This window comes from Pagrus pagrus (genome assembly GCF_965226575.1).
Source record: "Pagrus pagrus genome assembly, chromosome: 9".
NCBI lineage: Eukaryota > Metazoa > Chordata > Actinopteri > Spariformes > Sparidae > Pagrus > Pagrus pagrus.
The window spans coordinates 27,296,881-27,314,357 of record NC_140193.1 but is presented as its reverse complement, the minus strand read 5'-3'; the positions used below and the strand labels follow the sequence as shown (position 1 = coordinate 27,314,357).

Genomic DNA, 17,477 nt, shown 5'->3' with positions numbered 1-17,477 from the left:
AATAAAGATTTGTTTGTAAGCTGTGCTTTTCTGTGGCTGTGATAGCATGCAGCTAGAGGGCTAAACACATACTCACAGAACAAAAGTAACTCGCAACTGCCGTTTTCCTCGCTAACACAGCCTTTAGTAACACAAACATGTTGAAGGTAGACAAAGCAGCCCAATTTCTCCTCTGTCGTCTGCAAGAAACTACTCATATCCTCCCACCATCCAAGAAAGTGAAATGGATTAACTTCATTTTTGATGGAAATGTTCCAACAACAACTGCAAAACTCTTACAGGCTGTGAGTGTGCCAACCCGTTTGCTTTCTTAACGAGGGCGAGCTATGCCAAACAAGATAGTGCACTTTAAAACTTGAGCTAAAGATGGATTGTTGCCAACTTCAAACGTGGAACCTGAAAGTTTTGCCATTTTCCTATTCTATTGTAGTCTATTGTCCTTGTCCATTGTAGCATGCTGGAGCAATGTCAAGGGACATTGTGTGAACATTAAGCATCATTTGAAGCCAATTCAATAAGCAAGAAAACTGTTCCGTCACGTTGCCTTTTGTTGAACTTAATACTGCAACACAAGCTCAGTGAGCTCTGTTGTTAACGTTACATGAAAGCTCCTTCTGCTCCTTGATCCTCACAGCATGTGTGTCTGGTTTTGCCATATGTACATGTACTTGATAGACGAGCCCTGTTATACACTGACTATAATATTTTTTGGGTTTTCTGATAATAAATTAAAATTACATTTACTAATTAACTGACATTATAAGGCAGGCTACTCTTCCCAAAACACATGTATGCCTATACCTCATTTTTATTTATATTTGAAGCCAAGAAATGCATACAATTTTTCTTTTTATCTGTTTTTCTTTCTAAAGATATGTTCCCCTTACACTGCCAATACAGTTAAAAAAGGGAAGACTCAAAAAAAAAAAATACCGTGATATACATTTTTGGCTATCGCTAATAGTAATAGTAGTAATAGTATTCTAATAGCATAAACACTGCAGTCTAATCTTAATGTGACATTTTAAGGTTATACAAAGTTGTTAACATTTGTCACATAATGCCTTACACAACATTTTGTATTCACTAAATAGCTCCGGGGACTTGGACCAAAGTTCCTGTAAAATGTCAATCAATGTATCCATGATTACCCCCACATAACTAACACACTGCATGTCATTTCACTTTATCTTCACCTTTTTAAATGTCATCAGTGCTGTTAGTGTAAAAATCAATATGATATGGCAGGAACACACAGAGCTAATCTGTTCATTTATTTATGAAACATGTCTGTTTTGACTTGTGACCACGTGTCCCTGTATATATTAAAAAACACATTTATACTGCTTATCAAAACCTGACCCAAAATAAAATCTCAGAAAAGCGTAACAAAACATAAACAGATTTCCCTAACATTAGTTATTTGTGGTTATTTATGAGTCCTCACGGAAATAATATGATAATGCAGTTTAAAAATAAACTTGTTTGTTTTATTGTCACAACAGAACAGAGGAACATCAAAATATATTAAAGTTCTGATAAATAAAATGTATAAAAATACAAACTTAAGATATGAAACTCAAAGTCCTTTGAGCAAAAACACAATAACAACAAAAAACCTTAATATACTTGGTAAGGTTCATAAACAACTTTGAACAAGACTGGAAAAAAAATATTCTGTTAAGTTCTATAAGTTCTGATAAATAACAACAGCAAAATATAAACTATATACAGTATATGAGGTAGTGTACTGAATCAGTCAGTCCTCAATAGCTCCAGTCCAGCAAAGGCAGGTTGTAGTACAAGAAGCACAGTTTCTCTGCATTCTCTCCTTTCAGAGATTCGCCTATCCTCATAAATATTCCCTATGGTGCTGAACACTGTTTCGCTCGCCACAGAGGAGGGTGGACCGGAGAGGTACTGCCTTGCCAAAGCTGAAACTCTGGTGAAACGGTTGGTGTTGTGTTTCCACCAATCATATGGATTTCCACACTATCTGTCAATGACCGGCTCTCTGAAGTACCGTTCTAGCTCTTCAATTATCCCCTCTGGTTCCACTGCCTCACTGGTGGAAGGAAGGAGCACAGTGTCGTAAAGCGGGTCTAAGAGACTGGGTACTTGGTCCTCTGTTCTCAGCCTTTTGGGATCGCTCTCCTCAGATGGAGTTTCAGTGGCAGAATCTGGTGGACTGGTCTCCATAGCCTCTTTCAGCCAGGTTTTAACTTTTGAATTTCTGGTACCAAAGGACGCTCTGTATCGTGGGTCAAGGACACATGCAAGCACCACCTCTTTAGAGTCCTTAACTTTTGCAAACCTTTTTTGCAAGCTATCCAGCATGGTTTTTCTCATGGTTTGAATACCCCTGGTGGTTGGTCCCTCTGACTCCAGTAAACAGCGTAACACTGCTGTGCATGGTAAAATGCAGGATGTGGATGAGTCTGCTCTACTGAATTCCAGTGTCACCACCTCCAGTGGTCCGAGTGTCTCTGCCAGGTTCGATGCAATGGACCATTCCTCTGCTGACAAACATGAGAAATGACCATGGTCACTAGCATATGCAGTGATGGCTCTTTTTTGTTCGATCATCCTCACCAACATGTGTAGTGTCGAGTTCCACCTCGTCTGTACTGCCTGTATGATAGAATGCTGTGGGACACCTAGCTCCTCCTGAATTTTAGACAGGTGTTTCTGTGCCGTAACAGAGTGGTTAGTGTGTAGCAATTTTCTTGAGCTTTGCCAGAATGTCCATCACCACTCTCTGGGAACTGAGGCCATCATTTATAACCAGGTGCAGTATGTGAGCACTGCAGCTCAGGTCTGGCATCTCAACAAGGCACATGCCTTTCACCATATTTGCCCCACTGTCCCTGAGCACAAGCATGACCCGCTCCTCATCACTTTCCCATTCCTCAAGCATGGACAGAAATGTCTCTCCAATATAATGTCCTGTGACAAGGATTTAACATTAAAGACAAGTTGGACCTTTTTCCAATTCTTATCAATGAAATGAGCAGTCAAGCTCATTAGTGCTTGATTTGAACCTGACCAACAGTCAGTGGTAAAAGAAATGCTGTTTCCTGCATTTTCAACTGACAGCAGTTTCTTTACTTTGCTGACCACTCTTGTATAAATCTCGTCCATCTTCTTTGTACAGAAAAATGTCTCTGTTTTTAATGGGTATCTGGGCTCGGCTTTGGCTATAACCCTTTTAAACCCTGCACCCTCAAAAACTGCAAAAGGCAGGATGTCAGTGGCTATCATCTCCATCAGGAGTTTGTCCATTTCTTCAGTTCTTGGATCATTTGGAGTCCATTTTGTGGTTTTCTCTAGCACTTGTTTGAGGGTTGGCTGTGTCAATGATGTGGTTGGAACTCGAGGCTGTGCATCTTTTTGCGCCTTCTTGTAGATGTCTTTGAGTTTTGATTTAAGGTGTGCCCACAAGTTGGATGTATTTTTAAATTTGAGGCTGCCAGATCCCTGGCTCACAGAGGCTGTACAGATGTTGCATGTGACTGTACCTGGTGGGCCTTTTGTGAAATACTCCCATACTTGACTTCGTCCACCACTTGCCATCTGTCAAAATATAAAGTAAACAAGTCAGGTGAGACATACAAAATAAAAACAAAATTATTGCTGCTATAGCCACAACTATTACTATTATTATTATTGTTGACAGTAATAATTTAAAAAAAATCTATGATGATGATGATGATATTATTATTATTATTATTATTATCATTATTATCATCATCATCATCATCATCATCTGCATTATTATTACACAAGACAAAGGTCACTCCTAATGTGTTTTTTTTGTGTGTGTAATAGTCCCTATTGAGCTACCTTATAATTACAGTGTCAACTCGCTTATCCCTTTACCTGCACTCTTTTAATTCTATCCATCAAGCTACAACAAACCTTTTTTAATCATCGTTTACTGCATGCCTTCGAAAATCTACTACTTAGTGATGCACTAAATCCATTCTGTGACTCGTTAATGCTGCGGCTGAACGACAGTCAGCAACGCACACTTGTGTATGTCTTTTTCTGTATGTCTAAATGTTCACTCCTCGCATGCCTAACTTACATTTTACAATGTACGGACTGTAACTACAGATATGCTAGTTATAAATACAGTAATCATTACTTTATTTAGGCAGAATAAGTTCGTTGTGGTTTCCAAGCTCATTAATGTTAGCGGTCTTCCACTGATAGCCATGGCATAAGCTAGCTTTGTGGTTAGCTTAAGTCTATGATAAGCCATAATTTAGCAATGGATAACGTCATATGCTACCGTGAATTATTGTAAACCATACTTTTTCAAAATAACGGGCTGGGGAGAGATGATAGGTCTCATTGCTATAACTGTCATGCTATTAAAGAAATACATCTTCAGTCAAATTGTCAAGATTTAAACCGACAGTCAGTCAACTATACTGTAACAACGTAATGTAATTACTTGTCATGCTTATTTGAGTTAAGAGACCTGATGGGGATGTTCTTTTAATTGTTAATCAAGCAATGTATTTCTCATGACAGTTGCCAACTTACCATGAACACACTTCACCGATGAAGTCAGTCGTGGATAACGGTCGTGGTTTCGCTCTGCCTGACTCCGGCTGGATCAGCTGGTTGTAGGGTTTGTGGCGTTCTAAACATGAGTGTTGCCAACAGGGACGTTGTAGAGTGTCCTCTGGTGGACAAAATATGCAACGCCAACATGGTTGAAGGGTGTTTTGTCCGTTTTTATTCTATTTTTTAAATATTAATTTATCGGCCATTATAAATGCCGATACCGATAGTTTGGAAAATGCCTCATATCGGCCGATAATATCGGCCAGCCAATAAATCGGTCGGGCTCTAGTTCGTGGAGAATAAAAGAAAATATTCATTCAAAAGGAGATCATTTGGGGTGGCCTAGAAAAGTACTCCTGTCACATAAAACTGACAGCTCTGCTGTCCTCCTAAAGCTAACAAACACCACCTGCAGTTTGATGGATCCAAGATGTGGATTTGCCTCCGGTATCGTTTCCATTTTCCGACGTGCTATCCAAGTGACTGAAATTGATTGATTTCAAGAAGGCTGCTACAAAATGTGGAACAACTTTATTGTTTTCCTATATCAATAAATTGCAACAGACTAGACAAGCTAACTCTCGTTCGTGGTGTAAGTGGTTTCAGCAGTGTAGCTTCTACTACTTTTGAACAGCCATCAATATTCCCTGCTGATATTCAATCGAGCCCCGGCATCTTTGTTTCCTGAGTTCACGTGTCACCACTGAATGTCAAAATCATTTCATGGAATCTGTGCAAATCCTGACGCAACAATCTGAAACATGAAATGAGCTCAAGGTTAATGCTCAGCTGGACCGAATACCTCTCAATCCTCATCCAGAGTCCAAGATTCAACGAGGGAAAAGACACATTTATACCTTTTATTAGCCAGCACAAACTTTAAATGACCACAAAGTCAAAATACACAGTCAGATGCGAGCCAATCACGGATCATAGGGAATCCAGACATGATGAATGGATCCTTTTTATGTGTCTTAGAAGCTGTCTGATGTCCTCATTTGACATATTTCCTTTAAAACAGCTGGCTTAAATTCAGAACAGTCACAGCCCAAATTCTGGTGGTCTAAACATTTCTTCAGTCCTTTTTCTTCAGAAGGACTTGCAATACTTCTCAACATGTCTGTGCACAAAAGTAAAACTGATAAAGCTGTTGTGCATACTGAGTTACCTCTTTTTATAGCACCAGAGCCTTGTTAAATCAAGCTATTAATATCCACGACTTCATTCAATTATCTTCACATCAGATCCCAAATTTCAAAGGGAAATCAACACAGAGCATCCTGGAAAATGTCATGTTAATTGAGTTTGTGGACTAACTGATTAATACGTGTCATTTCTCGAACCACACACACACACACACACACACACACACACACACACACACACACACACACACACACACACACACACACACACACACACACACTGTTTTTTCCTCATTCCCTCTCTCTGCTCTGCCTTTCCTCCTGCTGAGGAATAGTGCTCAGAATAAAACACACATGATTAGAAACATGTTTCAGCCTTTAGATTCGGCATGTGAGGACACAGAAAAATCAGTGCGAGGTTAGGTTTCCATTAAAACACAATAAGCTGGAGAGCAGATTTGAGGCTATACAGTGTGTAATTTGAAATGAAGTCTTGTGTCACTGATTAGAAGTTTTAGACATCAGAGCTCTTTAAAGCTGCAATAATTATCTTTATAAAGTTAAAAACACGGTGTAATCATTACTTGTTTCAAATTAAAAATCTTTTCCAGACATATTTTGGCTTCTAATCAAGACAATCCACATCCTAAGCTAAATGATATGCTACAACGCCTGTTGTAGGCTGAAAAGCATTGGCCTGAACACCCTGAAAATGTTGGTGAACATATCTTTTGCAACCTACAAGAGCAAATCCAGGACTATTTATGCACAGGTTAAAGCCCACATACCTGGTCTTTGTTACTGTACTGTTTATATGGCATGCTAATGTCATTAGTATGATCTAGGACATTGTTTAAGTGGAGCATATCATTTAACACAGTATTTGAAAGGTCAGGAATTACTGACAACTGCCAGATACAGCTTTGACTTTAATCTGTCATTAAAACATTAAAGGATTTATCTGAAGGTGAGGGACTGAATCGGGCTGTTGGAGAGTGACCTTCTTCTAGATGATGTCATACAAGTGTATTGTTACTGTCATGTTAGCAGCATGCATGTCTAAAATGAGAACCAACAAGATTTTAGGAATTTCTCACTGTTTCATAAAAGGTAATAATCTATACAGTCATAGAAAACAGTGGGAGGGACAAAGATCATGTGCCAATGACATCTGTGTGTGTGTGTCCAGTAGTCATCTTGCTGCTTACCCGTGCGTCATACTCCAAGACAAACGGAGGGATGTCGATCTGCTCAGGTTTGATGCAGGTGAAGAGCTGCTGTAGGTTGTCCAGGTAGCGAACTTTGTCCTTCATCCCTGACACACTGAAGGTGGTGAAGAACCATGTTGAGACCTGGAATGAACCCGTGAAAAATGTGTGGAATTAAGAATGGAACACTTGATTTGATCTCGATTTTGTTACCAGGATATTAATCTCGCCATAAGCAACGAAGACAAAACTGAACACAACTTTCTTAAGCAAACAACATGCTAGATTAAGTCTAATGAGCCTTTAATGATCCTCAAGGGGAAGTTTGGCCATTGGAGCGAAACGTACTGCATTTCAAGTAAACAACAAAGAAACAGATATAAACCAGAAAGCACTCAGATACCAAAGGCTGCAAAATTCTCTAAATATGTTATTTTAACAATCAAAAAAATATTTAGAAGTTTTCATTTTGCATCTGGATAAAGATTTGTACCTAATTATACAGTGTGATGGATAATCATCCTGATTCTGAATAACTCTTAATCTTGGGAATGTTAGGGCTTTGTCCAAAAATTCTAAGTGAGGCACATAACACGATGATCAAGTTGTGGCAAGCACAGGCTTTTGGCTGCTATTATGAGCAGAATCAGTGTTAAATTTAGTTGAAATGTATGAATGAAAATGTGAAATCTACTAGTAAACAAACAGAATTCAGTTCACTCCTTAAACTACTGACCAACAATCTAATCTTACCTTAGAGCGAAATGTTGGATGTACAAAGTAGAAGGCCTTTAAATTCTTTTTAAACCTGCAATACATAAAACAGAACATCAGCAAGAGTACTTCTCAGAAAACAATGACTCCCTATTACTTGAATACAACAGAGAAGAAAAAGCTGTGTGAAAATGAGGACTATGACAAAGATAAGGAATAAAAGTGATTCATCGTCTGAAAGTTGTGTCCAGGTATGAGGTGTTGTCCCAAAAAACACAACTTCAAGACAATCAGCTCCAGCCGGTCCATCAGGATGAAACACACACAAACATCCTCCTCCCCTTCAGCTTCTCATTCAGCACACTAACTGTTATAGATGAGCAGTATTTGTAGACTGCTTAAGACCATTTTACTTGTTAATTAATTTATTCCATCTTGATTATCTTTGTACAATAGATAAGTACATTAATTAACAGCCTGGAAAAAGTCTGCACATACAGTACAGACCAAAAGTTTGGACACACCTTCTCATTCAATGAGTTTCCTTTCTTTTCATGACTATTGACATTGTAGATTCACACTGAAGGCATCAAAACTATGAATTAACACATGTGGAAATATGTACTTAACAAAAAAGTGTAAAACAACTGAAAATACGCCTTATATTCTAGTTTCTTCAAAGTAGCCACCTTTTGCTCCGATTACTGCTTTGCACACATTCTGCATTCTCTTGATGAGCTTCAAGAGGTAGTCACCTGAAATGGTTTTCACTTCACAGGTGTGCCCTGTCAGGTTTAATAAGTGGGATTTCTTGCCTTATAAATGGGGTTGGGACCATCAGTTGTGTTGTGCAGAAGTCAGGTGGGTACACAGCTGATAGTCCTACTGAATAGACTGTTAGAATTTGTATTATGGCAAGAAAAAAGCAGCTAAGTAAAGAAAAACGAGTGGCCATCATTACTTTAAGAAATGAAGGTCAGTCAGTCCGAAAAATTGGGAAAACTTTGAAAGTGTCCCCAAGTGCAGTCGCAAAAACCATCAAGCGCTACAAAGAAACTGGCTCACATGAGGACCGCCCCAGGAAAGGAAGACCAAGAGTCACCTCTGCTGCGGAGGATAAGTTCATCCGAGTCACCAGCCTCAGAAATCGCAGGTTAACAGCAGCTCAGATTAGAGACCAGGTCAATGGCACACAGAGTTCTAGCAGCAGACACATCTCTAGAACAACTGTTAAGAGGAGACTGTGTGAATCAGGCCTTCATGGTAGAATAGCTGCTAGGAAACCACTGCTAAGGACAGGCAACAAGCAGAAGAGACTTGTTTGGGCTAAAGAACACAAGGAATGGACATTAGACCAGTGGAAATCTGTGCTTTGGTCTGATGAGTCCAAATTTGAGATCTTTGGTTCCAACCACCGTGTCTTTGTGCGACGCAGAAAAGGTGAACGGATGGACTCTACATGCCTGGTTCCCACCGTGAAGCATGGAGGAGGAGGTGTGATGGTGTGGGGGTGCTTTGCTGGTGACACTGTTGGGGATTTATTCAAAATTGAAGGCATACTGAACCAGCATGGCTACCACAGCATCTTGCAGCGGCATGCTATTCCATCCGGTTTGCGTTTAGTTGGACCATCATTTATTTTTCAACAGGACAATGACCCCAAACACACCTCCAGGCTGTGTAAGGGCTATTTGACCAAGAAGGAGAGTGATGGGGTGCTGCGCCAGATGACCTGGCCTCCACAGTCACCGGACCTGAACCCAATCGAGATGGTTTGGGGTGAGCTGGACCGCAGAGTGAAGGCAAAAGGGCCAACAAGTGCTAAGCATCTCTGGGAACTCCTTCAAGACTGTTGGAAGACCATTTCAGGTGACTACCTCTTGAAGCTCATCAAGAGAATGCCAAGAGTGTGCGAAGCAGTAATCAAAGCAAAAGGTGGCTACTTTGAAGAACCTAGAATATAAGACATATTTTCAGTTGTTTCACACTTTTTTGTTAAGTATATAATTCCACATGTGTTAATTCATAGTTTTGATGCCTTCAGTGTGAATCTACAATTTTCATATTCATGAAAATAAAGAAAACTCTTTGAATGAGAAGGTGTGGCAAACTTTTGGTCTGTACTGTACTAGCATACAGTAGATACTTCTTCTCTTGTCTGTTCAACAACAATGACATTGTTAACGCTAATTATCCAGTTCTTATGTTTGTTCCAAACTAAATTTAAAAAATTAACTATGATGGCGGGCAGTAGAGTGCTAAACTCTCCATCCATTTAGTAGTTTTTGTGCAATCCTGCTGCGAAACCAACCAACCAACCAAGAAATGAACACAGGCAAAAAACACAACCTCCATGTTAGAGGTAACAACACATGACCAAAACTACAGTTGTCAGAAGAGATAGTGAAGGAACACACCAACTCTGGAGAGGCGCTGACCATGACGAAAGTACAGGTGGGAAGGAAAGTAGTTGCACACTTGTAGGGTACTGAATACCCTGAAAAAGAATGTAATGTCAAAATGTTGGTAATTTATTAAAGTATTTTTTTGCATCATAGCTCTGAGTATGTGACAGTTGACCCTGCAGTAGTCACGGCTATTTACCCCCTCTGGCTCGGTTCGGCTGTGATGCAAACACAACACCTGGGTGAGCGCATTCATTTTTTCTCCTTTTCAAGGGCACAATGCTATGAGGAATATCAAAGTTAAGGCTGCTGGCTTGGTAATTATGTTTCCATCCATCTCTGTCAAGCAGCTTGAACATTGTCCAGCCTGTGCTGAGTTTGAAAGAGAGACTGAAGTTAAAGATATAAACAAAGTTACTGTTGTACCGGTCAGCTGCCTGATCAATACTGAGCATGTGCAACTTATCAGAGATCAGAAAAGCCTTCTTTTAAACGATCCATTTGTGATATGTTTTTAAAACTCTATGAACTAGATACACCTTGAATTACTGTTGTGTCACATCATTCAGTTATAGAGAAGCAAAATGGAGATTTCAAGAAAATATTATGGATTATAACAGATGACAAATCCATGGCCCTCTTTAGGACTTTTGGGATATTTGACGGAGAGTGTCGACCTGAAAATTAAACATAGAGTTTTGGGGCATATATTTGTCAGTAAGTTCCTTACTTACTGACAAATATATGCCCCAAAAATGTACCCTGGCTCCCTCACTAGGCAAAACAGGGTTTAAACCCAAATGCCAGTGAGCATTCACTGAAGTTCAAGTGTCCTTGATCAAGCGACTGAATCCTGATCACTCCACAGCTCTGCATGACACAGGAAGAAAAATATTTTCTTTACAAATGTAACTTATTATAGCGTTTGATCAAGCCATCCATTCTGAATATGTTGAGTTACTGAACAGACAAACTCTGCACTTGAGGATTACATCAGCAAGAGGATTGAGAGATGGATGGATGCTATTATTCAATCAATTGATGATTAATGACTTTGTTAGCTGGAATGGGTATTTCTAACCACACTGGCAGTGAACTTCAGGAAGGTAATGTCTGTTGGTAGGGTTCATCAAAAGTTAAATGTTTCAACACAAACTGGATGGATTGTCATTGAAATTGGTAAAGAATTGCATGGTCCCCAGAAGATTTATTAATCATAGGAGGTTTTGCAGTTCCTCTGATTTTTCCTCCAGTGCAAACATGACATCACGATTGTCAACACTCATCCAACATCTTGGTTCTTGACAATATATTGTGAGCAGGCCTCCTGGCCCTTCTAGCTGCAATACAGATAAATTGTCAAGACTGTACACAAGCTGCACTTCAAATAGTGATTTCCAATATCTTAATTTGTCAATGCCTGTCTGAGTGCTCTTCAAATGTCTCTGGGATATTCTATATTGGGCGATGGCTAATGGACAGTGTATTGTACTGTGCTGCACTGATCAAAACTGATCAGATGTCAGAACCACCTTAACTACACTTCTGCCACCAGCCCCAACAGCCGGCAAAGGAAACTCATGATCTCATATGCTGAGCTCATGACCAGAGGTGAGGATTGGAATAAACTGGTATATTCTAAGAGCTTCACCTTCAGACAAAACTCTTTTTACCATGAAATTCTGGATACCTGCAGCCAAACCAAATGGTGCACAGATCCATCAGTCTCACACATTTCACCATCACACATGAAAAGGCAAGACATTTGAACTCCTTCCCTTTGGGACAGCAAATCAGTCCCGACCAGCAGGGAGCAATCCACCATTAACTGGGAAAGTACCGTGAACTCAGAACTGGAGGTGCTGACCCTCATCCCAACCACTTCACCCTCTGCTGCAAACCTCCCCAGAGTGTGCTGGAGATCATGGTCCAATGGAACAAGAAAACCACTTCTTTGGCAAAAAGCAGAGATGCAATCCTGAGGTCGACAAACTAGTCAAAGCCAGTTCAACTGGTGATTCCCTAATAACTAGGAGCACACTCCCAGCTTCCTTGTTTTAATAATGGGGCCACAAGTCATGACTCACTGTCTCTGATTTCCATTTGACAGTGAAACCATGGCAGCTCTCAGGGTGAATCTGTGACACCAACAAACCTGAAGTAACCTAAACTGTAATTACTTACTGATCACTCAACAAATATCAGCAGTGATTTTCAAATGTCTGTGACTGGCTAGTTTTATACACAGCTCATCTATAATCAACTCAGCACTGGTACTGGAGACTTGCCTGCTCATTTCATGGCAGTAAATGGACAATAACCTGCCACATTTGCAACGGTTTGCATTGTCATGCCACACAAACATAGTGGTGGTCTGGCTGCGGTAAGCTACATCTGTTCATATAAAACAAAACAGTTAGCCAGGGGGGGAAACAAGATATTTTAGTTGACAAACTAACTCGGTGGGGAATCGGGAGTACTAAAACATGATGTGGGGACTCTGATCTGGTCCAGCGCTGGACCCTAAAGGGACAAAAATAATGATCAACCTCAAAAGCTCTTCTGTCTCCTGTAGAAATAAAATCAACATCTACCCACTTAGACAGAAAGTTTTGAAAACTTTTGTTTCCTTGTTTGGCTTTAGTCTGCTGGTTAGGTTGTCTGGAGCCAAAATGCATCTGCAGCAAATCAATAGCTTGTTAGGTTGTCGTGGTGGACATGCCAGGCCATGGTTATTGGTTCCATTGCCTGCGTAGATCGACACTGTCTCGCCAAGCCAAACGAGCAACAACTGCTGGAGAAGGGAAACTGAGTATGAAGATTTCTTAAGAATTAGTCACACAGCCTGACAGAAGAGTTGGAGCACAAGTAGAAAACTGTAAGCCTTTACTAACATTTACAGATGAAAGTTGTGTTTATGTGAAATGTGATCACTAAACATGATTGGAAACACAAAGAAATTTACATAGGAATCATTTTTGGGTGGAACAAGCAAACAAGTACCAGAGGAGAGCTTTTGGTTTCCACTGGGACTGCCCGGCCCCCACAATGTTGTAAGGTGCATTATATAGGTAGCCAAGGTGCAATATGCAAATCAAAATACAAATAAAACTTCATTAAAATCAGCTGGTTGGTGGCTGTCACACCATTTCTATTTGCTGTCGGGCCAATCCTCATTCAATATACTCCTTATAAGGTTTCATGAGTCAAGGCTCAAAGTTTGCAGAGAGCTTGTGGAACTTTAACAACCTTGACATTTTAAGGCGATGAGCATTACAACCTGAGCTTCAATGCTGTGATGACTCAACAAAGTGTGCTAAAGCAGTCATGGTTATTGTTTATGACTGAACTGGGTTTTCCTGTTTCAATGAAAGGGGAAGCTGAATGAAGGGGTATTAATTCCTACTGAGCATATGAATGTGCCATTTTGTCTGGCACTCTTTCCGTTTGTCTACTGTGTGACTGAAATATAGCACATAACCAGCACATGACTTTGACAGCCTTTGGGTGAGAAATCTATCATGCAAAATGTAGTGCAAACATTGGGAATATGTTCCTACTTTTGTCTTGTACAAAACTTAAGGGTTTGGCTGAATTTTCAGGAGAGAAAGGTGTGGTGAAACCAACCAGAAATAACCAGTCTCAGAAAGTAATGAACAGAGGAACACGAGGGTTGAAAGGTGCATAATGACTGCATGGAGTTTCCCACTGACACAGGAAGCTCATTTGGTTGTGGTTACTTAAAACTAGAAAGACACTAGAAGAAAAGCTTTTGTAGAAGATTTATTAATAACCCATTGAGCCCTGACGTTTCTCTCCAAGTTTTCATTCAAGTTCGAAAACTAGAAACTTTATTTTTTCAAAGATGTGACAGGATTTCCTATTTTTAATTTCTGTTTTGTGCTTTAATGCCTTTGTTTTGATGTTAAGGAGTGATATACAATCAACATAACTCACTTTAAATACTTTATTAAAGATACAGAGTATCTAATAGACAGTGAATTAAATGCACTATATGACATTTCTGCTGCTAGGGGTCTCTCAAACAAAACAATTAAAACACAAGACCTAATTTGATGACATCGTAAAGTAGCACATGTTCATGGGAGCTGTTGTCTTTATTTTTAAACAACCACCATTGCTGAAGGAAAATCTATTTGAGCATTATGTAAAGATGAGCTGGGAAGTTGGTCTGTGAAGTGTGATGGATGTTCTCAACAGACTGTTGGGTAATAACTCACTTTTGTTTGCTCTTCCTAACCTGCTGATTTGATATTCGGACTGGTTGTGTTTCTTGCGCCGACAGATTCCTCTTAAACCAAAGGTGCCATGTCTTTGATGGCTGCACAGTTAAATCAAACAAGATATCTAAAGCATCCGTTTAAATACACTTTTCTGCAATTCACCCAGACATATCATGCATCTTTGAAAGTTTTAAGTCTTTGACTAAAATTAAGAGTAGGTTCAAACAATTCTTGGGCACATGTAGAGTACCAGATGTGATAATGCTGCGATTTTGCATTCAGAATATTGAAGAATAAAATTTGATGTTTTAAGGGTCCCCATAAAATGACTGATTTGGATGCAGGTCTGACTTCTGGACAGCATCTGTCTCTGTGACAAATTATCATCCATGTGTTGATCTAAAGTAGAAATATTTTTCAAGTTTGTCTTTTGATACACAACACTGGGTCTGTCCTGCACCGAGAACAGTTCTTCTTTCATCTGTATGTGATTGAGTGTGAGTTATGATGTTCGATTTCTTCCACCTAAACGCTTTCACAAACAAACATAATGCTTATTATTAGGTTGGTAAGTGGTTCATATGAAAGGCCTATCCAGAGCTAGATCAGAACGAGGAATCCGCTTTCAAAACTTTGAACCCTCAGATTAAGGCTGAGTCACAGCCAAAACATCACCCCCACAACACAGTCCAAGTTTGGGTTTCCTGTTCCAAATATGGCCGCCAGATTTCCAAAAACCACAGCGAAACAAAAATGTTTCAAAGTTTGTTCTGCTTTTCCAAAAGTCTAAACACTGTAACCTTGGCGTTGTCATATTGTAGCATGGACGATGTATCTGAATTTGTGATGCAGTTGCAGATGTCAGCATGGTGAGAAAAGGACCGAGTGAAAGCCAAACAAAACCCCAATGAAGGTCAAATTACAGCTAAACCTCAAAGAAGATGCTGCCCCGTGTAAACATTATCATACCCAGCTGCAGATTAGTCAGTGATGTGGGAAGAGATCATCCTCATCTTGCGATCTTACATTTATAAAGATATTCCACCTGGCTAGACTTAATGTCTTATTATTATAAACAGAGAAACAACAAACATGCCAGACCGTTCCATCTGGACGATTTTTTGTATCATTATTTAAAAGAAAACTTTTGACAAGCAGTTCTGGCTATTACTGAGCGAAGACGTAGCTGGCCAGCAGAGTTAGCCAAAGGACTGGAAACCCAGAACATACAGCACAGTACATTAAAGTCATACCCTAGGGCAATAACAGCTCCAGAGTTTTCTTATTCAATCGTTGTGTGTGGAAGGATGGGACAAAACTGAGAACTAATCTAATGTCTGATCTAATTAGGCTTCTATTTGACTTCAAAGAACGCTAATTTTGGATCAAAGCACCTCATGTGTGTTAAATGACAAGTCCAACAACCAGAAAATCTCAAATTATTATTACAAAATGTTGCACATGCATGCAATGCAAAACATCCCAGCCAGGGTTTATGTTTCCAGTAAAATTTGTGCCGGTTGACGTGTCCTGGAAGATTTTCAATGTCCCAGACAAATGTGAGAAATTCCATTATCTGTGTTTACTGAGCCTGTAAATAATTCCCAGAGACTGCTGATGCTGAAGCCAAATTCTTGGTATTTGAGAATGAGACTCAACAATCAACCACCTTATTCCAGAATCCTTCATCCCACCTTTAATCCGTAAATGTCATTTGCACTAGGGACACTGGGGACATGTCCCCACCACTTTTTAAAAGCACAGTTAAAAATAATTGAAATAAACCTTGCACCACAAAATGTTAACTAACAAGTAAGATCACTTTGCACTCCATCAGAAATGGCAATTATGACCATACCCAGGACCTGAAACAGTCCTGTGTATTGTCCACATAAAATATTACACTATAAACTGCAGTTAAGCAACAACCAACAACATGTGCAGAAGAACTGGGATTCATCATAAGATGAAAGATGTGATCAGCATGTACTGTCAGAAAATCACTGTCATAAATTCAATGGGCTATATAGGTTACTAGCAAGACTAGTCGATAGGTTTGCAAACAACATAAGATAATTGAGTCTTATTTGTTTGATTTTATGGTAGTCCTATATAATAAGGTGGTGACTTATGGTACAGTGCTGCGTGCTAAAGAAGTTTTTCCTCCGTTTTTCCCTGCAGACCGTCCGAACATTCTTTGGGTTGCTGCTTTTGAAAAAAAAAACAAAAACAAAAAAAAAAAGGTAGGTAGCTAAGATTGTAGCTCTTCTATGATTGTTAATTCTGTGGTGGCCTCTAGTGGAGGAGATCCACAAGCGTGGTATTTAAGTTTAAAATTGTGTAAAATGTGGATTGTATGGAATTTTAAAAGTACAAATAAAAAAAAAAAATCAATGATTTGTTTGTTTTATGATTAATACGGATTTTAAAAAAACAGAAATGTAACGCCTGCTCCAGCTTAACTCATTTTCTCACATAAAGATATTTGCACCTTATTGGTTGAACTTGACTCATGAACTCTTGTGACCTTAAGTAAGCAGTATGCAGTTTATTCTCAGTATGTCCCCACCATTTCAACACAAGTGACGCCCTTGCTTTAATGTGATTCAAATTGTGTTTAGAGGGAATTATTTTCACCGGACATTATGACCAGAGAGATTTAAATATGTCGGACTTCATAAGATTTTCCCAAAGAAAAAAAAAATCCCACCATGTATTTGGTGCACAGTTTAGATTATATTCATTTGACTTTTTCCCCTTTCATGCACCCCTCACGCAGGAAGTTACTCATAATAGCAGTGTTTGGCTCAGATTAACAAGGAGTGTAAAATGTCAGACTGACTTGGCATCAACGATGTCGTAGAGGTTCTTGAGAAAGTCAGAGTCCAGGTGGTTGTGCTCTCCGGTCAGCGTGTGGAAGTAAACCATTACATATTCCTTCACCGTGATGTGATCCATCACATGGATGAAGTACAGCAGGGCCTGCACACGCAAACAGAGACACAGACACAATCAGAGTGCGCACATTCTCCCACAACTTTTCACACAAGTTATATTTTCATTTGTTTTAAGTTTAGGTATTTCAGGGGGTGGTAGATCTAAACATGCTGTAAGTGCACACACAAAATACTCTCACACACAGCTGTAAGCACGTGAATACAGATGGACACATGAAAGGACACACAC

The 17,477-nt window shown here is 39.5% G+C and overlaps 1 protein-coding gene across 3 annotated transcripts in view; it reads right to left on the bottom strand.

Moving 5' to 3' along the window:
- The window catches only part of gdap2 (ganglioside induced differentiation associated protein 2), a 47,921-nt gene that overhangs the window by 7,083 nt on the left and 23,361 nt on the right, over window positions 1–17,477 (bottom strand). For 2 of the 3 annotated variants that reach the window (XM_084362472.1, XM_084362471.1), the window contains exons 11-13: window positions 17,134–17,273; window positions 7,682–7,736; window positions 6,929–7,072 (exon numbers count right to left, since the gene is read on the bottom strand). In XM_084362472.1, coding sequence (XP_084218598.1) covers window positions 6,929–7,072; window positions 7,682–7,736; window positions 17,134–17,273 — 339 coding nt within the window. Of the gene's footprint in view, window positions 1–4,949; window positions 5,330–6,928; window positions 7,073–7,681; window positions 7,737–17,133; window positions 17,274–17,477 lie in introns of those variants that run through there. The other variant, XM_084362473.1, reaches the window with a different exon arrangement.